Raw genomic sequence first — 24,747 nt, 5'->3', positions numbered from 1 at the left:
CCTCATCCATTCAGGCTAGCGACACAAAGCAAGGTCCAGATAGATTTCAAGACAAACCTGTTTGGTTAGTTTCAGCCTGCGGTGATCGAGATCGCCTTCCTCCAGGCATTTGCCAAATTCAAGAAGGCCCTACAAGGACAAAGGCAGAAATGTTTTTTGGGAAATGATCCTTAGCGCAAAAGGGTGATCAACACAGAGTAAAAAATCTAAGTCCAGGTAGTTTTGTGTTAAATGGTTTATTATTTGTATTAGTTTTAGTAGAACTGTTTTTATGAATACCCAGGTGCCTATCAGTTATCCCAGCACCTTTTGCTTTCATTGCTTAGAATTCTAGAACGCAAGAGAAGGGTTAATTTCTGCTATTTAATTGGGTAGAGTACCACCTTTCTAGGGATGCGGGTGGCGCTGTGGTCTAAACCACAGAGCCTTGGGCTTGCCGATCCGAAGGTTGGCGGTTTGAATCCCTGCGATGGGGTGAGCTCCCATTATTTGGTCCCAGCTCCTGCCCACCTAGCAGTTCAAAAGCACTTCAAAGTGCAAGTAGATCAATAGGTACCGCTCCAGCGGGAAGGTAAACAGCGTTTCCTTGCGCTGCTCTGGTTTGCCAGAAGTGGCTTAGTCATGCTGGCCACATGACCCGGAAGCTGTCTGTGGACAAACAGCCTATAGAGTGAGATGAGTACTCAACCCCAGAGTTGTCTGAGACTGGACCTAACGGTCAGGGGTACTTTTACCCTTCTACATTAGTAAAGGAGTCAGATACTTAATTTTTTTTAAATGTGCAAGATGAACATTCAAGAACCTTCCAGGCTTCTCTGTGTGTGTATATATCTCTCTCCACATGTTACCTGCAAGCAGCATGTCAAATTCATGTTGGGCAAAACTGTGCCCCACGACCCTCTGAGCATCATTAGCCATGGGAGAACAGTTGTGTAAATAAAGTCTAAGTTGGCCACAGGCCTCTTCTTGTGTTGTGGGTGATGGTGGGTGATGGTGGGTGATGCATCACAACTGGTTCCAGCTCCTCTTGACGTGTTTTTTTCTCTTCTTCCCAGTGTATGTTGTGGAAGAGCAGCGAAGGGATAACTCTGCCGAAAGTACCTGCCTGACAGCGTGTTGGACTGCGCTGTGCTGCTGCTGCCTTTGGGACATGCTGACCTGAGTGCCCTGAGAAGCCAAGACTCAGTACCTCTGACTTGGAGTGCTATGCATTCTTCTTCTTCTTCTTCTTCTTCTTCTTCTTCTTCTTCTTCTTCTTCTTCTTCTTCTTCTCCTTCTCCTTCTCCTTCTCCTTCTCCTTCTCCTTCTCCTTCTCCTTCTCCTTCTCCCCCCTCCTCTCCCTCTGATCTTCTCAACTGCTTTTTTAGTACTGTAATGAAAAATCTGCTTTGCACAGGCGACAGTAACACCTGCCTGCCTTAGAGATAGCACCGTGATGTTGGTTATGCACTTTTTAGTTCTAGTGGAGGAAAACCTCCCTTCCCCCCCACGTCTTTATAGCATTGTTTCTACAACTTTGTGGTTCTTTAAAGAATGTGCTAAATGTTTTTTTGGCAAAAAGGCTTTTACTACAAATTATGTATTTATAATTTTTACCATTCTTAGAAATGGAATAATATGCAATAATTTAAGCCAATCATTGTTTGTTTTTCTTACTTGCTTCCACTTCTGGTTTAACAAATTGGGCTCAATAAAGATTTGGGTCCAGTAATATGAAGAGTATCGGTCAGTTTTTGTTATTCTGTGTGTGTTTAGAGGGCATCCAAAGATAGAAATGCCCAATAGCTGCCTGTTTGTTCCCCAAAAGCTCTTTTGGGCCTAGCCTCTGCTTAAGCTGCTTCAGATGTATTTAACTGATAGCAGGGCTACATACTGTGAAGAACTTAGCACCCTTTTCCTACCTTAAGCTTGCTGGGAAAATATTTGAAAAGCTTGTGCTGAATCTACCAAAGGCTCAAGGAAGATTCCCTTCCTTTCTCCCAGTTTAAACTTCCTTGCCAAATACATTCTCAAGTCCAATGGACCTTAAATGTTTTTGCTGTCAAGCTGCAGATCTTGCAGATTCATTTTTCTAAGCCCACAAAAATTACTAGCCCACAGGAAATGTTCTGAAGCCTGCTGTGGGCTAGAGGAGGAAAGGGTGTCCTTCCCAGGGCAACTGGCTTACCTTCTGAGCCAAGCACTGGGAGGACAGCCCAATGTCCTCACCAGCATGCAGTTCCTTGTCACTTACGGCTATCAAGCAAGGACTTAAGGACAAGGTTGAGCTAAAGTGTGCCGCCAGAATATATTATGCCTGCATGTACAGTGGTGCCCTGCAAGACGAATGCCTCGCAAGACGAAAAACCCGCAAGACGAAAGGGTTTTTCGGTTTTTGCGACGCTTCGCTAGACGATTTTCCCTATGAGCTTGCTTCGCAAGACGAAAGCCCATAGGGAAATCTCCGGGGACCTCTTTTAAATGCTGGCGGTGGGGAGCAAAGCCTTCCCCCCCCCTCCGGACTTCAGAAGAGGTCCAGGAAGGCCGGCGGGGGCGAAAGGCTTTGCTCCCAACCGCCAGCATTTTAAAAGCGGTCCGGGATAGCAGGGAAGCGCTTCCTGCTATCCCGGACGGCTTTTGAAGGCAGGCGGGGGGGGAGCAAAGACTTTTCCCCCCGCCAGCCTTCAGAAGAGGTCCAGGACCTCTTCTGAAGGCTGGCGGGGGGCAAAAGTCTTTGCTCCCCCCTGCCTGCCTTCCCGGGGGCTTTTAAATCGCCCCGGGACAGCGGAAAATTCCTCCGCTGTCCCGGGGCGATTTTAAAATGCTGGCGGGCGGCAGCGCTGCCGCCTGCCAGCATTTTAAGATCGCCCCGGACAGCGGAGAAGTCCTCTGCTGTCCCGGGGTTTTTAAAATGCTGGCGGGCGGCAGCGAAGGCTTTAAGATCGCCCCGGGACAGCGGAAAAGTATCCGCTGTCCCGGGGGCTTTTAAAATGCTGGGGGACGGCAGCGAAGCTTTCGCTGCCGCCCGCCAGCATTTTAAGATCGCCCTGGGACAGCGGAAAAGTCTCCACTGTCCCGGGAAGGCAGGCGGGGGGGGGGAAGCAAAGACTTTCGCCCCCCGCCAGCCTTCAGAAGAGGTTGGGGGACAGACTGTCCCCGGACCTGGTCTGAAGGCAGTTTCCATAGGAACGCATTAATTGATTTTTAATGCATTCCTATGGGAAACCGTGCTTCGCAAGACGAAAAACTCGCAAGACGAAAAGACTTGCGGAACGAATTAATTTCGTCTTGCGAGGCACCACTGTAATATGCATTTGAAATTATCAGGGGTGGGGGTTGCTCAGCAATTTGGCACTGAAAGACTATGCCTTTGAAATACACGGATACTTGAGAGTGGGCATTTTTCAAAACCTCATTTGGCAGGTAATGAAGCATCTAAATTAATTTAGCCTAGTAAGAAAAAAAATGAAGTAGATTGTGATGGCTTTGTCATATTGCTCAATATGCTCTCAGATGATTCCCAGGAATCTTTCAACTGCTACAGATGATGTTAGGAAAAGTGGCTGTAGCGTGGCCTAATCTTTTTAGGGAAGGAGCAGGAATTAGAAACAGACTACTCACTATTGTAAATTCTTGGAATCGTATCGCAGCCAGTTTTATCTGCTTCATGCTTATACTCATGTTAAGCTGCTTTGTGGATCATAATATTAGCATGGAACAGTGGAAAATGAATATTTAAAGCACCATAAATCTGTCGGACTTTCTGCTGAGAAGAGCAGCTAGAGGACAGTTGGGCAATGAAGTTACAGTAAGGTCCGTGGCTATTGGACAGACATTACTTTAGTCCTCGCCCAGGTGTGTGTGTGTGCCTGCTTACCTGCTCCACCTATGCCTTGTGTCAAATAGGCCACTGCAAAGGAAACCTTCAATATATTGTTTTCCAAAAGAAAACAAGGCTGCACAGAGTCCCTCAAACTTACCAAAGGTGGAAGAAATAAAATCTAAATTGGTGTGAACACTTGTGCAGTAAATACACCCCCCTGTCTTTCTCACACAGAGAGAAAACACATGGTGCCAATCTACAGCTCCCTCTTGGTTCTAGACAGGTTTTTTTTAAAAAAAGTTACATTTAAATTATATTAAATTTTAATACAAGCTTGGTTTTCAGAAGCACAAATGTATTTTGTTTACCCTTCCAGGAAGCAAACTGAAAATATCTGAGCAGTTTTGCAGTCTCTGTCAATATTTCAGAAGAGAACAGCTAGAGAATGAGGAGCTAAGGAGAGTTTTAAGTACCGTAATTTCGCTCTATAGGACGCACCAGACCATAGGACGCACCTTGTTTTAGAGGGGGAGAACAAGGGGGGAAATTCTCCCCCCCTCTGCTCAGCGCCCCTTCAGCAAAGCGGCAGGGGAAACTGAGCCCCTTCCATTTCTCCTCCCGCTTCGCTGAAGGGACGTTGCACAGCTCTCCCTCCTTGCTGAAGCCAGGAGAGTCTTGCTCTCCTGGCTTCAGCAAAAGGAACCCGAAGCCTCCGGAGCACAGCGGAAACTTGCACTGCGCTCTGAAGGCTTCAGGCAGCTATCCCTGAAGCCTGGAGAGTGAGAGGGGTCGGTGCGCACTGATCCCTCTCACTCTCCAGGTTTCAGCGAAAGCAACGCGAAGCGGCCGGAGTGCGGAGGGAGCGCTCCCTTTGCGTTGCTATCGCTGAAGCCAAGGAGCCTGCACTCGCTCCATAGGACTAACACACATTTCCCCTTAATTTTTGAAGGGGGAAAAGTGCATCCTATAGAGCGAAAAATACGGTACTAACTAGCCAACAGAGATGCAACAAAAGTGCTGCTAACAGATAGCTGCCACCAGAGGGAGCTAGCAATCTCTGAGATGGCAATCCAACATCAACTGGTATCAGAAGCAAGGAAAAACTCCCATGGCACCATTCAGCAGGCTCTCCGTTCGTTCTCCCACTCCGGCCCAATCATGAACAGGAGCACAACACTTCAGCTTTTACTAGCCTCTTTTGAAATGAAAATTCCTCAGAAGCATTGTGCTGCATTTGATCGCAGAAAGAGGAACAAGGATAGGTTTTTTTTAAAAAAAAAATTTACACAAGTGTTCCCAGAACCTGTTTGGAGCACCAAGAAGGTTGACATCATCTGGTTCATGCCTTCTGTGTACACTAATACCTCATCACCAAGGCCTGATGCTCAGTAATGCACTTCCAGGTGTTCCCCTGTGTGCAGCAAATGGATGGAGCCAGTCCTGTTCCACCGGTATCTCCAACAAGCTTCTCTACCCAGAGTGTTGAAGGCCAGGAGCTTCTGTTATCACCTGCTGGCTACAAGCCTCAAGGGAGGGCACAGATGGCACTGTAGTGGACTCTTTAGAATTCAGATATTGCAGAAGAATTTAATGACAGATAATTCAGATATTGCAGATGAATAATTTAAATTATTTTCCTATTCTGCTATGTCAAGTATTATACATAAAGGCAATCCTCATTTTGCACGGGGGTTTGGTTCCGGGTCATTCTGTCAGTGCAGTATGTCATTATGCCCACAACACGCCCATGCCACCCTCTTCGGGGTCCAAAGATGTTCTTGAACTAAAACTCTCCTCATCCCTAGCTAGCAGAAGCAGTGGTCAGGGATGATGGGAGTTGTAGTCCAACCATATTTGGAAGGGACCAGCTGGTACAGGCTAGAGGGTTGTCTGAATAGGATTGTCAGTGTTTACCTTGCCTAGACTTGGTAAGTACAGCCAGAATCCATTAACTGGATTAAAACTGGATTTATACCAGAAGATGGCAGCATCAGATGTCTCTACACAGACAATTTTTCTGTTTGGTGATCTGTTAGCAGCAGCCTGTAACTAGAGAAATTCTAGTTCCTGCAGAGAAGTAAGCAAAAGGCAGCTGGACTCAAGAACCTGAACCCCAGCAGGGAGACCGAAAGGGATCCAGATTACAGTAGCTCTTCCCAACACACAAGGGTGTGCCAACAGACCCCTCCCCTTTCCCCCTCAGCCCAACCTTTTGTTTAAAATCGATTCTACTCAGGGCTTAATACTGCTATTGATACCTTCTGGAGAGCTGTAGAGAAGCATTGGGTTCACCTTGAGCTTGGAGTATTTTTCAAGTTCTGACTATAACTTGGTTTCTTCCCAGAACAGACTAGATTTAGCATAATCCAATTTAAACTCTGAATACAGCTTGATAAGCAATGAGAGTGTGAGTGTGTGTAAAAAATATGATGGTGCAGTACCTTAGGTAAGATTTTTGCCAGGGCCAGATAAGATTGTAACTGCTATACCTATTACTCAGAGCAGACCCACTGAAATTAATTAGTGTGACTAAGTTGGGCCAGTTAAATTCAACAGGTCTACTTAAAGTGAAACGAGCACAATCTTCCTATCTCCCCAGAAGTGAGGGGCTCAGTGTCCCTGCCATTTACAGATGGAGAAATACTGTCCTCAACTGGTCTCTTCTGTGTTAATTCAAGTTTGGAGCAGGGGCATTTTGATGGGGCACTGTCAACATGGATAAAACAGGAGCTGTTTCAGGTTAGGACAGCTAGGAGGCAGCATTTCTCTGGGTCACTGTCTCTCAGCCTAATCTACCCAAGTTGTTGTGAAGATAAAATGGGGGAAGCAGGCTTCATGGTACAGATATCAGCCACAAGGTGGCAGCAGCATGACATCCTCCTCTTACCCTTTAAGCGCTGCAAATGTTACAGAGTCCGGGTATATTTTTGGCAATGGTTTATGGGCGTCTTTCACAGCAACAAGCTGCTTGTTTGCCCACTGAAAGGGCACTCCGACTGCGCCATGCCAACTATGAACCACTCCCACCATCCTAATCTGCCTTGCTGTGGAATCTATCCCCACTTCAAGCTTTGCCACACCAAAACACGTTACTGTTGAAAGCCAAAATCCAGCCAGTGCACATCCAGTTCCCCCAGTTCTTATGTACTACTTTTCATAGTGTTCCTGGTCCCTAGACATTAACTGCCCTGCAAACCTTTTTCTACAGGGGGAGGCAAGCAGAAAGAAAGAATCCCAGCACTCTGAACGGGAGTTCTGCTTCTATCTCCCCACAATCCCTCCCCCCCCCCCCGGGGGGGAACTGGAATTAGGTTAATCCCAGATTGACTGCCATAAGCATGGCATTCAGGAGCACAAACAAAACATCAGTTCCTTTCCGCAAAGACTTCATGCTTATTGCTGATGGTGCAGAACAGACCAAGGCTGACCAGGCCCTATTCTTGAACTACAGCTCGGTTTTCAACAGAAAAAATTGTGGGAAGTTGAAAGTAGAATAATGCAGATGCGGGACAACAGAAGAGGCGTCTGAAAAATGTCCATGTTAACAGAGAACACAGGACAGGTCGGGCAACCACATTATATAACACAGAAAGGATTTACTGGTACACCAAAATACAGGGAGGGTTTGACATGACGTAACTCAAGCTCCTTGTGTCTTCAACAGGTAGTTCTATATTGCAAGGTTTCAAACATGCTTGGCTTCCAACTGTTCAGTCCAAAGGTAAGGGGCAGGCAGTGGTGGGGCTGAAACCCTCAGTGTGCTCTTCTAGCCATCAGCATTTCCCGGATGTTATCTTCAGCTTCCTTCACACTCCGCTCCAGGTACGACTTTCTCTGCTGAAAGGCACAAAAGCAACAGCAAAGAGTTGTATTCCATCAAGTTCCACTCAGAGTAGACCTGAACCTTAGCTACTCATGTCCATCAACATCAGTGGGCCAACTATCAAACTGAGGCTAGCACTGACTGAACAGCACCCCTAAAAAGAACCATACTGAAAAGGTTAGAGGAATTTAGATGTCTTTAAAAGAGGGTTAGACAAAATTGTGGAGGATAAAGGTATTCTCCTTAGACAAGACGGATAATGGTTACTAGACACAAGGGCTATTGCTCTGCCTAGAGATGGGGTTTCACCACTTCTTCTTCCTGACAAAGGAAACGAGGGCTGCACTGCTCTGCCCTCATGCCCCCCTTGCTCCAGGCAGCAGGGTGCAAGCCTAGCTTTAGGCTCCCTCCTCCTCTTTGCAGGTACTCATGGGCACCTAACTAATGGCAGATGAGGAACACCTTGTTTTTAAGCCAGGAAAGAGGCAAATGCCAGCACAACCCAAAACAGAGGACTGTTGCTTGTAAAAGTATGTCAGCCATCCCTCTAGGCAGACAAACCTCTGATACCTAGTTTTCAATATGAGTTTTATTCAAGACAGAAGAGCAATATAATTTTCAATCCAATGTTTTATTTAATTGAAGACACAGGCTGAACACTTAGTAAATGACCATGTTTCTAAGCTGAATTATTTTCAATACCTTTGTCAGGAAATCCTGACTAAAACATCCTTAAAGAGGTATTACAAATGAGTTTTTAAAGGGCCTGGTTGAAACATCCACCAAATATTTCTGCTCTGGGAACTGGGGACAAGGTAGATTGTTTGCACAGATCTATACGCATCACTGCAAACTTCTGTGCTAGCACAGCCAGCGCTGACTCACCACTGTGGGTGCTCTGATGCAGACTGTGTCATACAGCAGGAGTATTTGGGGCGGGAAAGAGGGGTGACAAGGAAGGAACAGAGCTCAAGCCCCTTTAATTCCTTCTTATTGCTTTCCAAATGAAGTGTTCTTTTATTTAAAAAACAAACAAACCTGGGAGAAAACCAGAGGAACCCCCAGAACTCTCTTCCACCCTCATTTCTGCCCTGCCAGCAGGAGTGCAACGGGGGTGCTGGCTAAGGCAGGTAGGACCACCGCTCACCCCCATCGCAAGCCACAAAACTCAAACCAGTAAGAGGACGCAATATCAAAATAAGCAAAAGGCACACGCACATTAAAAAGTCTTCACCTGGTGCTGGAAAGATAAATGAGTTGATGCCAAGCAAGCCTTTCTAGGGAGGGCATTTCAAAGATGAGGTGCCACCATGGTGCTTTGCCAGCTCTATTCTCTTGTTTGCCTGACGTTTCGCTCAAAAAGCCCAAAGACCAGAAAGGTATGTTGACCTCCCAGTAAGATAGAAGGCCTAGTGGGAATGGGGTGGGTGGGTGGAGGTTAGACTCATACATGGATGAGAGAAAGCAGTGCACATGTAGAACGATTCCCTTTTCATGGGTGGAACTAGTACACTTGTCCCCACAGTCATTGTTAATAACTTTCCAACAAAAAGTGAAGCAATTTCCCCAGAAAAGGGCACACCGCCCAGAAAAGGGCTCATATATGCCAAGGAATGCTGGAATGGCCGCATCATCGTTCCCATCCAGATTCCCCAGGTGGGATTCAACCTATGTCAGTTATCTCTCTAGTGGCTCTGAAGGCTTGGGCCAGTTAGGTGCCCCAGCTGCCAGCTTCCTTCGAGAGTCTGGTATGATTACCAGCTCCAATGTCGGATCCCAGCACAAAAATGGGCCATCGCCGCAAAGAAGGAAACACTTTCTAGCTTTATACTATTTGTTTCCACCTGACCACATGGCAGCAAGAATAAAAAGTTTCCAAACCTGTACCATGCAGGTTCAGGGCGGTATTCAAAATAATAATTAATAATAACAACAACAATAATAACAACAATAACAATAATAATGCAGAAGGCACCAGAAGTGTAGGAAGTGGGAAAGTAGGAAACTACTTAACTCTCATGAACAAAGCTTTTCAAATGACAATCATCATCCATGAGAACAAAGAAAAAATTGATTTTTGAGAAGTAAGTGTACAACATTCTGGCTCAACATACTTATCAGAAGGACAGTGATCTATATTAATGCCACACAGAGAGCCTGCTTGAGAAAGCAAGTTCACCTGGCAGCTGTGCATGGGGAGCTAATCATTCCAAGTCTGACAAATATTTCTCTCTAATGAATCAACACAGTGGGAATGTCTGGCTGCTCTTTGTCCTCTGAGAAATCAAATCAATTGCAAAAAGGTAGCAGAATTTCCAGTGTAACCACCATCTTACCATCCAGAATGGATTTCTCAACCTCCAGCACACTGGCGGAAGAAAAAGCCGCTTGCCTGGTTCGGCCACTGCTGACTCTCCCACATTCTCTGCCAAGACCTTAATGGTCTATGGCTGAGTCAGCCCTGCACAACTTTTGACCAAACTGAAGATGTCCCAGCCAAGAGCCCCCGATGGGCTCACAACTTGTGCAGGCCCTTAATGGAGCAACCTGCTGCTATCCACCCACCCACCTGGATTTTGGCTTCCAGCATATCTTCAAAGCAATTTTTCTAGCAAAATCTGTAAATAGCTGCCATTCAAACAGGTATCCAGAAAAGAGATCAAGGCAACAGTCACCCTGCAGGAATTCCACAACCACACAGGAACCCGTGAATCAGACTCCACAATGACTGACTTATGAAAACTAAGCATACAATTTCATGATCAGCGTCTGCCTTGCATAGAAGAGAGATTATACAACTACTTACTATATGTTGGAATAGGTAGGTGGGTGGCTAACTGAACTCCTGATTCTGGCTCAGGTATAGGATGCAGCATTGAGTTGTTCATAGGGCTATTGCAAATATGAATCAAATTATTACAATCTTGGCAGTTAAGTGTTACATTGGCTCATGGCCAATCCGTCTGATTGAAGCTTTTGCCGCAATATCTCTGAGGATTAGATGTTAAGACACTGTAAGAAATGTGTTCCATTTATTCCCTAAAACTAACTTCCCAGTTTTCGGCAGACCATGCTAACAAAGGCTGATGAAAACTGAAACCTCTGAAGGGCAACATATTGGAGAAGGCTGGTTTGTGAAGTCTGCTATCCTTACAGAGCTGGCAATCTGAACAGACTAGCCAGTTTCAGTCCCAGGCTCCAAGCAGCAGCAGCAGAATGCTGCTATGTCTGGACCAAAGGGGACAGATAGATCAGCATCCCTGCATCTACAGAGCTAAAAGGCAAGGTCAGCTTCCTTTTCTGAAGATGCTCTTCTCAAGCACTGGCATCACATTCTGAAGTGTCAGCCTGTTAGATGCTCCTAATCAGATGCCTTCATTCACGAAGGCTTGGAATCCTTGGGTATGATACAATTGCCTTGAATTAAAACCCCTGATGTCAAGCGTCTTGTGACACAGTCTCAAAAAAATGTCTGGCCTGGAGTTTATGAATCTCTAAAGTTAACACTTCTCATTTTTTACATTCTTTTGACACTGTGTGTGAACACTCTTAGGGAAAGTGATAATCATATCTCGAGACACAGCAGGGCACTCTCGCTTCTCTGGAGAGTACTCCTCTCTCCAGCCCCAAGGGGCGGGGGAGGGGGGAAGCTCCTGCCCCACAGGGAGGTGTCAGACAGGAGCAATGTGAAGTTACTATGGTTCTACTGAGTTTCTTGAGCTGCCGCCATCACTGGAATGCTTAAAATTGCCCACATAGTTCTCAGCTGAATGGAAAGATGTAACCATCTGAGGTCAATGAAGTCAAATATTTTTAACTATCCTATGATCCGTGAAGTTTATCTTATGTATTTAGAAAATTTACAATCTGCTTTTATATCCAAAGATTTTCAATGCAGAGAACAAGCAAGCAAGCAATGATATAATCACACTCCAAGTGAAAAGTCTTGAAGGCTTTGTCTCTTAAACTAATCTAACTGAACTCAAAGGAAGGAAGTGACCCTGTAAACTCATCTAAGGGCAAACAGAATATGCTGTTACACATCCAGATTTAATATATATACCATTCACAGAACTCCTCTATTTAAGGCCAAAGAATCATACCTATCTTCTGTCACCCATCTATAGCAATAGTCCACATGCCCATTCCTCTCCTTCCAAAGTTACTCAATCCAACATGCCCAGCTTGTTTCAAGTACCTCTCTAAAGAAAAGCTGCATCCAGGACTGGGCAAGATCTCCAAAATTTGAGCACCATCAGTTCAAAGTAAATCAGAGATGAATCCAACTAGATTTCCTCATATTCCAGACTCTGGCCAAGTTGTCTGTGTTACAAGGCATATAAATAAGCAACTTAAGATAGACAGATACTATCAAGTTACTCATTTGTCTAGTAATTTCACTGGAGCATTGAAAATCCATTCAAATAAAAACACTGGATGCAACAGAGCACAAACCAAATAAAAATGGAAAACAAATTGTACACTACCACCAGGAGCAAAGAGGACAAGACGAGTCCACCTGCTGTTAACAGGTACATACAGTTCACCGGAAGGCCCAACCTCAATGACTGAAAATCACAGGCAACTAGTAATACCCTGTTAAAGGTGGACATAGAAACCCACAAAGCATGCTTACATATCTTTTGCAGTGCAGTGAATTGCCAAAGACTGCTGAGGTGCCAGAATCCTTACAAGGTGGACTGTATTTCTCTACCTGCAACACAGGCGGGTGCTGTGTGTGTCTGGCAAGTGAGTACAACATGTAACCTGACCCAGAAGTCTAGCACAGCTTTGAACACCCTCTTGTCATGGACAGTGGAATATAAACAGAAAGAAATCAGATTGTCAACCCCAGTTGGGTGCCAGATAAAGATCAGCAGTGCACTGAGGTCCAGCTCTGAGGGTCTTCTGGTGGTTCCCTCCCTGCGAGAAGTGGGTTACAGGGAACCAGGCAGAAGGCCTTTTCGGTAGTGGCGCCCGCCCTGTGGAATGCCCTCCCACCAGATGTCAAGGAAATAAACAACTATCTGACTTTTAGAAGACATCTGAAGGCAGCCCTGTTTAGGGAAGTTTTTAATGTCTGGGGTTTTATTGCTTTTATTATTATTATTATTATTATTATCATCATCATCATCATCATCAATTCTGTTGGTAGCCAGAGTGGCTGGGGAAACCCAGCCAGATGGGTAGGGTATAAATAAATTATTATTATTATTATTATTATTATTATTATTATTATTACTACTACTACTACTATTACTACTACTACTACACGTGTCACTACTACTGGTTATCTGCCCCTCCCCCCCTCGGACTACTGCAATGAGTTCCATGTGGGGCTATCTTTGAAGGTGACTCAGAAATTACAAGTAATCCAGAATGCGGCAGCTAGACCGTTGTCTGGGAATGACTGCCGACACCAGGGGTCAGCAAACATTTTCAGCAGGGGGCCAGTCCACTGTCCTTCATACCTTGTGGGGGGCCGGACTATATTTTGAAAAAAGAAGAACGAATTCCTATGCCCCACAAATAACCCAGAGATGCATTTTAATATAAAAACACACATTCTACTCATGTAAAAACATGCTGATTCCCGGACCATCTGCAGGCTGGATTTAGAAGGTGATTGGACCGGATCTGGCCCCTGGGCCTCAGTTTGCCTATCCATGGCTGAGACCATATAACACCTGTCCTGAAAGACCTACATTGGCTCCCAGTATGTTTCTGAGCACAATTCAAAGTGTTGGTGTTGACCTTTAAAGCCCTAAACAGCCTCAACCCAGTATACCTGAAGGAGCATCTCCACCCCCATTGCTCGGCCCAGAAACTGAGGTCCAGCTCCAAGGGCCACACTGCAAGAGGCAAAGCTACAGGGAACCAGGCAGAGGACCTTCTTGGCAGTGGCAGGCCTTGGCCTAGGGAACACCCTCCCAATCAGATGTCAAGGAGATAAATAACAATGCAACAAGTAACTATGCAACTTTCAGAAGACACCTGAAGGCAGCCCTGTATCAGGAAGTTTTAAATGTTTGATGTTTTTATATGTGTGTTGGAAGCCATCAAGAGTAGCTGGGGAAACCCAGACAGATGGGTGGGGCATAAATAAAACAGCAGCAGCAGCTTTAAAAAAAATCAGATACAATTCATGAGGGTTCAAGCTGTATAGACAGCTTGTGAAATTTTGTTTATGATCCTTGTTGAATCCTACGGACCAGTCCCAATGTTGCAAATGAAGAAAATTATTGCATCTCTGCGTATCACAAGTTCTGGAAAAAATGCCTTTGAGAATTCCAGGCAGACAAGTGACAAGCTGGAATACAGCTGGGTCTCCCAGTGAAATTAATGTAAAAAAATGTAATGTAGTGTATAAAAAAATCAACTTGTCTATAAAACGGGCATGCTTTGCCCATCTGTCTGAAATATGGTAGGTCTGGTGCATGGCTGGCTGGCAGCAGAACACCAGAAAATACGCCGTTTGATGGAAAACACAAAGGATGCAGGCAGCAGAAGAATGGATGAATGTCTCATCAAAATGGAGGGGAAAACCAAAACAAATGAACTAATTCCAAATTACTTATTAAAAGGAAAAGGAAATGAAGCATTAAAATGAAGCAACTAAGCCATTTCCCCCCTTTCACATCTTTATTATCTGGATAATTAAGTCCCACTTGTTCACATGCATAGCCTTATCTTGGTTTTTTGTCTCTTGGTGACACTAGTGAGTGTCTTCTCAACTTTTACAGATTGACAGGTGTAAATTCAAAGCTGTGTGCTATTAGAAACCATTTCTGACTGCAAAGGAAATCTTTCTTCTGCTGAAGACTCTGCTTTTGCACTGTTTGCTCTAAGTCTTTCTTACATTTTTCACATATCTGAAAGCAAGGTATCAACTATGGGTAAAATAAAGAGCCCAGCCTTCCTGGCAAACACTTTTATGTGCCCGACAGTTATGTACAATAGACAAGGAAGGGCTCGTCCCATCTATTAACATTTAGCTGCAAGAGAAGTGAAAGGTGTGTAAAAAGGAGCGGTGTGGGCCAGGCAGGAAGTTGTGACATCACAGCCACATACCTGAACACTAAGGTGTGTTTAGCTAGGATGAGTCAAAGCTTTGTCAGCTCTGTTCTAAGCAATGCCACACACTAGTCTGTTTAAACATGTCCTGCTCCTCCCGGAAGAGGCAAAAAAATCTATTATTCTGGTTTTGCATAGCAAACCAAAGTGAGGAAGGAGCAGCAAGGAATGTGTAGGGTGGGTCATCATACTTGAGATAAATGCAAATGAAATTAATTCTGTGAGTAGAGATTACTCGTGCAATGACTGTCAAAGTATGGCCTAGAGCAATGTTAAAAGACCTTGAGGGTGAGATATATGACTAGCAAGTGAGGCTCTGTAGAAAAATCACAGATGTAACTATCCCAAGTGGAGATATCAGATGAGTTACTATCTCACTGCTCTGAAGTCAGGCAGCACAATGCATAAGACACCTCTCTTCCAACTCTATGATTCTATGATCTCTAAAACCCACTATACAAGGTGGGTAAAGGTAAAGGTAAAGGGACCCCTGACCATTAGGTCCAGTCGTGACCGACTCTGGGGTTGCGGGGCTCATCTCGCTTTATTATCCGAGGGAGCTGGCGTACAGCTTCCAGGTCATGTGGCCAGCATGACTAAGCCGCTTCTGGCGAACCAGAGCAGCGCACGGAAACACCGTTTACCTTTCCACCAGAGCAATACCTATTTATCTACTTGCACTTTGACATGCTTTCAAACTGCTAGGTGGGCAGGAGCTGGGACCGAGCAACGGGAGCTCACACTGTCATGGGGATTCGAACTGCCGACCTTCTGATCAGCAAGTCCTAGGCTCTGTGGTTTAACCCATGGGTGGGTAAAAAGTGGATAATAAATCCTCTATTTACTGGCAATCCTGATCCAATACATGGAGACCAGGTTTAGGTACAAAGCGATTTCAGCACAAATTTCAAAACCTATGCTCCAGACAGCCTAATCATCAACAAGGACACAGATACTTAGGAGTAGTTCTGCATTTCAAACATGCATTTTCAGTGGAAGGCACTTAGGACAACCCAGAAACATTCTGTTCAATATGTCTGAATTTTGAAAACCAAGAAGCAGCAATGCAGATTTGGTGGGGCAGGGGAAGGAGGGTGCAAAAGTGCCAAAATATAGATTTATTTAAAGAGCCAAAATCCTTGATATGGCCTTGGCCTAAACAGCATATATATTTCCAACTGTCAGCAAGCTGAGATACACTTTGCAGATGGGAAAGAAGAGGCACTTTACCGCTGACACTGACCCGAGGGACATCCCTTCTAAAGTGCTCAGAACAAAGTTGGAACAGAACAAAGTTGGAAAAGCAGAGGGCAGAAAATCAAGAAATCAGAAAACTCCCATCACTCATTAGGAATGTTATCATGATTGTGCAGCTGTGTCAACATTAGACAACCCAGATTAAAATACTGGTGGAAAGAAACAGGGGGAGAGGGGTGTTTTGCTATGGCGGGACTTTGGGAAGAGTCAGTTTTACTTGGCTGTATGGGAGTTGGCTTGTTTTAAAAGCCTTCTCCACTGGAAACTTACAAAAGGATGGAAATCTCACAAATTTTCCAAAAACAGTATGTTTAGACAAAGGTGATTGAGAACAATCTTTTAAATCACCGATTTTGAAAGTAACACACTAAAATGTGCATACATTCTTTTCAATTTAACGTATTCATATACTCAAGAAAATTACAGTAGAAAAGAGTGACAGACCAAAATAAAAACAGGTTCAGAAAGTATTTTAGAACGATACTGTAGCCTCTGTACATACAAAAGGTGGCTTTAAAAACCATATGCAGGTGAGAGAAACCTGATTGGGCAATGTATTTGTATTCAGAGCAGAGAGTTTCCTTATAACCCACTCTCAGCCCATAGAGCTATTATCATTTTGAAGGTATATCTAAATCCCGTGGCCCTTGGCAAGCTCTGCCCCATGGCACATGCCCATTCACCTTGCAACCTCTCCTCCAGTAGCGGCTGGTGGGGCAGGGCAGCTTCCCACCACTGCAGTCATGGGCAGTTTCCAAGAGGAAGAGGTGAGGCAGCAGGGAGGTGTTGGCACCAACCTCTCCATCGCCTCACCTTCCCTCCTGTCAGTAACCTGCCATGACCCCAGCACTGGGAAGCCAGGTAAGCAGCACACCTGGGCATTCTGCTAAAACTCTCCCACACTACTCCCCTTTGCAGCTGGAGCCAAGCATTCTGTCCCTGCTCCAGCAGCCATGCATTCATTGCTTCCCACCACTATGGAGAAAATTATCTGTCAGAATACTGGGACAGCATGGAACACAGGCTCACCCATGTCCTGCACAGCTTCTCTTAATTTGCAACTTCAGCAGGCCTGGTGGACTGATTAGAATAGCCCTCACTGATCAAACAGTTTCCTTAAAGCATTTTGAATGGGGGAGGGGGCTGTTGAAGAGACGACAGGATTTTCTACTTGCCAAGCAGTAAAATATTAGTCATCACGGTAACAGGGAGAAGGTAAAAAAATAAAATAAATGAAGATATCAAGCAGAATTGTGGAGAGTTCCCTGCTACTTGAAGCCTTTTGCCAAAACTAGATGCCTTTCTAAAATGAATGATTAAGTTTAAGCAGTATATCTAAATTTAACAACTGAATAATGAGATGAAACTCTGCACTTATTTGTTAAGGAAGAACCCACTTTAGATCATAAGCTCTCTAAAACCTACCAAGAGATGGCCCCCATAGGCTGGAACAGTATATCCCATTTATCAAGAATGCCAAACAGGCCTTCTCTCTCCCACCGCCCAGCCTCCCCCTTCATATGGTAAATATAAATACAGCAAGTCGCAGTAGTAGAGAAATCCACCTTATAGCAGCCTCCCCCTTATTTGTTATTTTTAGCCACTTCGTCTGACAACGCCCAACAACTAAGCAGGCTGAGAATAGTAAGGGGGAGAGAAGGATTATCAAGTACTAACAGTGAAAACACACAGCCATAATCACTTCCTCCACTAAGGAGAAATGGGTGTTTTCCATGTCTTTACAGCATCAGAAAACTTGTTTTTTCTCAAATGCCACACTGAAACACAAAGCACTATCATGTACCACAATGAAATCAAATTATTCTTTCCTGAAATAGTTTCTCCCAGCATTTTTAAGCAAAAAAAGTGGGCTGTTATTATTTTAGGATGCTTCCAAAGCAGATCTCTCCCCACCTCCCCTCATGCACACTTAAAATAAACTGTATTGGCCCGAATATAAACCACACCTTGTTTTCCAAATTCCAACCATGAAAAGTTAAAGTGCGGCTTAAATTCACAACCTTACAAAAACTGGCTTTTACAATATCGCTGCTAAAGCAGACATACGGTAAAACAGAACAGGTGTGAGTGCCTGCAGAATGTGAAGGGAGTGGCTTATATTCGGGCATTGTCTTTTTCCCTTTTTTTCCCTTGAATTTTAAAGGTGCGGCTTATATTCGGGCCAATATGGTATCAAGAATATTCAATATTGTCAAGGCTGTGGGAGAGGCCCACATCATCAGCAGGAAAAATGCTTCCCACAACTGCAAGCAGTTCTGAGGAAAGGGCCACAGGTCAGCCACATTCGTATATGGTGAAGGTTCCAGGCTTCCTCTCAGTGACAAAATACCTCAGGCCTCAGTGGGACCTTGAAAGATGTCTGACCCAAGATCTCAGACAGCTGCTGCCAGCTGAATCATGGCAGCTTTGCTTCTTTCCCACTTCTGCTGCCACCATGCTATGGAAGCTAAGCCTTGGTTTGGTTTAGCATTGCAGCCCAATTCAAGCTCATGGTTTGTCTCCCCCAAGCAAATCACAAGTCAGTTTCGTTTAGCTCAGCAAGCTCTCTGGAAGTTCAAAAAGTCAAGTACCATTTCCTACCACAAACAGAAGCTTAACAGAAGCCACAATGTATTGAAGACTCATTATACAAAGCTAACTATAAAACCAGCCAAAAAAAGAGGAAGCTTTGTTCAGAACGCTGACCCTGAACCCCAGTGCCAACTGTTCTAGCAATGAGGCTGTGGCCATCATCATGGAGAAATGACAGCTGTTATTTCCAAATGCATTTTTGAAAGAGGAACAAATATAGCTCTAATATGTCTGCCATTTTTCCTCTAGGGCATCTGACCTGCACTGGCCGCCAAGGATGTCCTTAGCTGCCGAGTCAAGAAGACTTTGTCTTTATTTGATGAGACCTGACATTCAGCCCCAAATGTTATTAAAATGTTAGCTTGCTTCATATCATTAACACAGTTGTTCCTGAACGTATCTATTCCCTCCTTTCCATTAAAATAGCTAAAAATAGATGTTCAAAGACTAGGAAATTGCCAGAAGCTCGCTCTCACTACAAGTCCTTTTTTTAAATACTGAACACCAAGAATATATTTGCCATGCCAATATTTTTGCCAAGGAAATGTTAAGGTGAACAACTCACTGATTTGGGTATGACTGAAAGCTCCGAAGCTGAAACAATCCTACAAGAAGTTATCAAAAGGGTGTTTGGCATGTCTGCCTTTTCATATTCTTTTCTGCAGTGGATGAGATCTCTGCCCATTTCAGTACCTGCTCCTAGACTGCTGCAGCTTGAGGATATGCAGGCACTACAAATTTGCCCACTGAGAGTGAGATGCTGGTGATCTCCATGTGACCAATTAGGGGGTTAATAAATGAAAACCACAAGCCTCTTGTTCCTCAAATACAATTGTGAGCAATAACTTATTACAAACATTAACATGGTTCACATTGTCAACTCACAAGTGATGAAGAAACAGCACTGTTCAGTTAACCTCTAGCATCACTTCCGTTGAGACAATAAGGGAGCAATCCTTACTGGCATGAAGCAAGCAGGTGTAAGTTAAGTCTGCGTTGGGACAAAAGGCAGTATAAAACAGAAAACAAAAAATGCAATAAATAGCTGCCATTTTACCAACCCCAAACTTACCTCTAATTCCTTAATTTTCTCTTCCGCTATTTTTTGTTTGTCTAAGAGTTGGCTGTGAATTACTCCTTTGGACTGAAGGATAAACCTACAAAGTGTGAAAGAAAGGGAAAAGAATATGGCAGTATATTCAGCATTCATGAGTTGGTGCTGTAAATAACCAAATAAAATCTTAATGAAAAGGACACTGAATTCTACACTGACAGGCTTGTCTTCCATTCAGAGCATAAAGTCAGCTTGTCTTATGAACCTCTACTGGGAAAGGCTTCTGGATATTCTCTACAGCAGGACTGCCAGATGTTGCTGAACTACGTTTTCCATAATCCCTGATGATCATCCAGTCCTCCCTTGCCATTTGTAACACCATGAAAAACAACCGCTCCCTATTTTCCCCTCCAAGATTTTCCTCATAATTAGAGGCATTATGCAAGCCTCACCATGGGTACCCAACAGTCTACACCCTTCAGGCTTGATGCTGGCGATAGTAACCTCCCAAGATTTGCCTCTCTTCTTCTTTCCTTGGGGATAGACCTTGGGGATAGCATAGAATCATAAAATCACAGGATTGTATCGTTAGAAGGGACCCAAGGGTCATTTAGCCAAACCTTCTGCAATGCAGGAATCTCAACCAAAGGATCAATGACAGAAAGTCCACAACCCCCCAATAGTCAATTGAATCATTTTTGGCTCTCTAGTACTGGTGCTGTTGCATATTTCGGTGGTTTATGACACTTTACTTTTATTGCGGGTTGTCTTATTGTGATGTCTGCTTTCCATATTTTAATGCTTTTATTTTAACACCATTTTACCAAGAGCTGCCAAGAACAGTGGGCTGACATCCACCACATCCACACGAAACTAGAGACACCACCACCCCTATTTGCGCTGGGGCTGCATTCTTTGCCCCCATGCATGTCAGTGGAACACGCATAAGCCCACCCATCCCCAATCCACCTTCTTCCGGGTCCAAAATTACCTGCACATCAGCAGTCATGCATCAATTAGTTATGTAATAAACTGATTAGGACAAGATTGTCCTAGGAACCTTGTTGTACAACGCCCTAGAAATGTGATATGACCTGCCAGAAAGGAGGACTATTGCTCAGTTTACTACTGATACACAGACACTGAAAAGTTGAGCAGACAGGTGCATACCTGCCTCTACTGTTGCCACCTTTTCCCACTGATCTTGCTCCTTTACCTTTACAGCAGTGGGGCATGCAGAAATTTGACAGTTGAAGCTTTCCCCAGCATGAAGGCACAGTGATGAGGGGAGGATATCACCTGTTAAACTTCTTGTAAAAGGCATAGGGGCAGGCAGGTTTTTTCCAGGAGATACCTGTTCTGAAGGTATGGAACGTAATTTGCCTTACATCTAATATTTCCATTAACTTGCCAGGGGGCAGGGCTGGTCTAGAGCTCCAACATATTATATTACTTAAGTAAACAGAAATAACCATACAGCTTCCAAATGGGACTTCTTGCATTGCTAGACACTTAACTAGAGGGTAGATTTATACCATTGTTCAATGTCTTAAAAAATATTGTGGAGCACCTCTATGAAAGTGCTTGAAATAACATGGCATTGACAAAGGAAGAAAGGGTTTGGCTCTGAAACACTACCAGGGCAGAATTAGGGGGAAGGCAAACCTTATGAATATCCATTTATAAAGGGGTTCAATTTACACTTTACACTACAGAACATGTAAATTTTTTTTGAAAATTTAAGACTAAAGCTGCATTATAACAAGATGCATCCCAGCATCAAAACAGAATTAATGCATCAAGACTTCCACTTCCTTTCTGCCTTCGTTTCCAGCATCCTTTCATGCAACAAACACCAAACAAAAGTATAGTTTAGCCTTTGTAGGCTTGTTGCCTATGCCAGGGCTTGTGCTGGAACACATCTTCTAACTGTGGCTACGTGAGCAACAAAGGCCTGTAGGATCATACAGCCCCTTCCCTTGCAGCACTTTGCCTCTAGCCCCTTTCTTTTCTCATGTGAATCCCACATCGCCTGCCTCCCATTTTTACATACATACATACATACATTTATTTAATGTGTTAATTCATTAAATGTGTTAATTTATTTAGCATTTAAAAGTATTTAGTATGAAATCAATCCATAATACTCTTACATTTACATTTGTTTCTAATAATATGTATAGTTCAACATTTTCTTGTATCCTGGTAATACCAGCGCATGATAAAAACACTAAACCTTTCAATAAAAATATGACTGAAGAGGAATAGGTCTCACATGATGTCCATCTAGTTCAGTATGGTCTATACTGGTGGGCAGCAGATCTCCATGATTGTTACCTGGAGATGGTGGCAATTGGACCATCTGCATTCTGCATACAAGGCAGTTCCTCCGCCATTAAGCAACAGCCCTTTCCCATTGGGGTGTCTATCTTCCTTCACCCTAACTATCTCCCAAACCCTTAACGTTCAATAATCTAATGCAGGCATAGGCAAACTCGCCCTCCAGATGTTTTGGGACTACAATTCCCATCATCCCTGCCAACTGGTCCTGTTAGCTAGGGATGATGGGAGATGTAGTCCCAAAACATCTGGAGGGCCGAGTTTGCCTATGCCTGATCTAATGGCATACTCCATTTATTTTCAATGATGACAAACCATTATGCAGATAGCTGTTAAAAGATACCATTTCTCTATCATCCAATACAATAAATCTTTACCATAACCAAATAATGTAACTAATCGATATGCCAATATTTCACCTCCAGTTACAGTTTCACTTTCTTTTAATATAGCTGCCCCGAAGGTTCTTTTAGGAGAGGACCAAAATATGATACATATCAATATTAATTGTCTTAAAACTCCATATTATATTATTTGCTCCCCTTTGATGCAATTATACATTTAATATTTTTTAATAAAAGTTTCCTTTCAAATTTATACTAATAGCTTGTTAAACAAATTGCCATAATCATTTCCTTATGTCTAGTGATACCTCATGTCTCAAATCTTTTTTTCTATTTTATTTACAAGTGTTTGCTGAAATATTTTTATCAATGAGCATTCTGTATAACTTGCTCAATAGTTTTTGTGTAAAAATATTCAACAACAAACTTTCAAACTGTTATTCTCAGCAACGGCCATACTTCATCGCTAAACTATAGACGATTTTTCTTAACTGCAAATATTTTGGGGAGATGCAGGATTGTTGCATTTCACAACTGATTGCATAATATTTAAAAATCATCTCATTTTTAACAAGGGTTGAATATTAGATGGATACTAATATTAACCAGGAATAACACTAAAAAGCACTCCTCCTTAAACAAGATTGGAAACTTTGGGTGGTTCCAGGCCCTTGTGGCGGCAACAATTGTCCATGTTGTGATGAGGGAAGAAACCCCAACAGGGCAGCGTCACTAGGAGCTCTCCAAGGTGCTGTTCTGGATGCTGAACTTGTAAGCTTCGCAATTACCCCTGAGGTGGCAAATACAGTCCGATGTCTCTGTGCAGGCAGAACTTAAATCCCCAGCATATATCCTCGCAGTGAGTTGATTTCAAGGTTGCCAAAAACAGTATCTTTTATCCGACGCAAGGCAGCCCACTAACAGGGCCTCCACTGTTAATCATAAGGCCTGTCAGTTGATAACAGAAGTGACCTTTGTGCTTCTGTTTGATTCTGAATCAGAGGCACGAGTGTGAGATGTGAGAGACCTGGCTTGGAAGCAATACAGTGGGCCAACCACTTACACAATGGTTCAGTTCCAGGGGTCCATGCACAAAGGTAAAATCATGTAAAGCCACAAACCTCTGCAACCACCCCCTGCCCTGAACAACCATCCTTACCTTTCTGGGGCAGACTTTGCCCTCAGCCTTGCTTACTGGGCTCTGGGAAGGTAACACAAGGACCCTGGCATGCTTCCAGAGACCTGAAACAACCTTCCCAGAGCCCAGTAAGTGCTTAAATGGGTTTTCCCCATTTATTTATTTATATATATAGCAGTCATGTGCCTAAGGTCATGATTGCATAAGTAGATTACATTTGAGTTGTGGGCTCACTGTGCATATGAAAAGGATCTAAGTGTTTTAACTGACCATAAGTTGAATGAGTCAGCAGAACTATGTGGCTGCTTGATTAGCTAATGCAATCCAATGTGATTGAAAGAACTGGGTATGTTTAGCCCAGAGAAGAACATGATGGTCTTAAAATATCTAAAGGGCAGTCTCACAGAAGATGGAGCAGGCATGTTCTTCACTGTTTCAGTGACAGAACCAGTAGGTGGAAGTTGCAAGAAAGAAGGTTTTAATTTAACCCTAACCCTAACCCTCACACTAAGAGATAATCAACAATGAACCAGACTGTGTCAGGGAGTGGTGGGCTTTCCTTCATTGGCTGTATTGAAGTAGAGACTGAAAAGCCATCTGTCAGGAATGCTGCGGGCGCATCCTTCCTCGCTTTAGAAAAAGAATCCTACATTGAGAAGGCATTGGAATAATGACCTCCAAGGTTCCTTCTGTCACTATGATTCTATAACAAGCCCAAAACAACCCCTCTGCAGCACTACAAATCCAACTCAATGGTGTAACGTTGGAAAAGTGTCAGTCACTTCTCCTATCTGGGCAGTTATCTTTCCACAATAGCTGACACAGATGCTGAAATCCAGCATCGCCTGAACTCTGGGAGTGCAGCTTTCTCTCAGTTGAAGTGTAGAGTGTTTGAGGACCAGGACACTCGCAGGGAAACCAAAATGCTTGTTTACAAAGCTATTGTGCTACCAACTTTACTGTATGCTTGTGAAACATGGAGAACAGCCTTTACCAAAGGTGTCATGGACTTTGAAGATGTCAAACTCAGGACGAAAAGGAGAAACGTGCTAAGAGAAAGGCACGTTTGGCAAACCCTCACCATGATCAACTCCTGCCCAGAAACCTATGCCCCCACTGTGGAAGGACATGTGAATCCAGAATTGGTCTCCACTTACAAACACACTGTTAAGACTGTGTTCATGGAAGACAATCTTATTCACCTACGAGTGATTGCCAAAGAAGAAGTCTATAAGACAACAATGGAAAATATAGATGGCAAGCTACACCTGAAGTCAATCTCTGCTAAGTCACTTCTTATGTACCAACAAGACTGTTCCCCTT

At 43.8% G+C, this 24,747-nt stretch overlaps 2 protein-coding genes across 4 annotated transcripts in view; one reads left to right on the top strand and one right to left on the bottom strand.

Moving 5' to 3' along the window:
- Positions 1–1,711, top strand: part of CYSTM1 (cysteine rich transmembrane module containing 1) — a 33,045-nt gene extending 31,334 nt beyond the window's left edge. For all 3 annotated transcript variants that reach the window (XM_081917949.1, XM_081917950.1, XM_081917951.1), the window contains exon 3: positions 1,056–1,711. In XM_081917949.1, coding sequence (XP_081774075.1) covers positions 1,056–1,162 — 107 coding nt within the window. In that variant the 3' untranslated portion in view covers positions 1,163–1,711. The remainder of the gene's footprint in view (positions 1–1,055) is intronic.
- Positions 1,712–7,378: 5,667 nt separating this feature from the next.
- PFDN1 (prefoldin subunit 1) overlaps positions 7,379–24,747 on the bottom strand; it is a 29,287-nt gene continuing 11,918 nt past the window's right edge. Inside the window, exons 3-4 of the mRNA XM_081917945.1 lie at positions 19,621–19,705; positions 7,379–7,639 (exon numbers count right to left, since the gene is read on the bottom strand). Coding sequence (XP_081774071.1) covers positions 7,556–7,639; positions 19,621–19,705 — 169 coding nt within the window. The 3' untranslated portion in view covers positions 7,379–7,555. The remainder of the gene's footprint in view (positions 7,640–19,620; positions 19,706–24,747) is intronic.

The sequence above is a fragment of the Podarcis melisellensis genome (assembly GCF_964234715.1).
Source record: "Podarcis melisellensis genome assembly, chromosome: 7".
NCBI classification, from domain to species: Eukaryota; Metazoa; Chordata; class Lepidosauria; order Squamata; family Lacertidae; genus Podarcis; species Podarcis melisellensis.
This window is presented reverse-complemented; position numbering and strand designations above follow the sequence as displayed.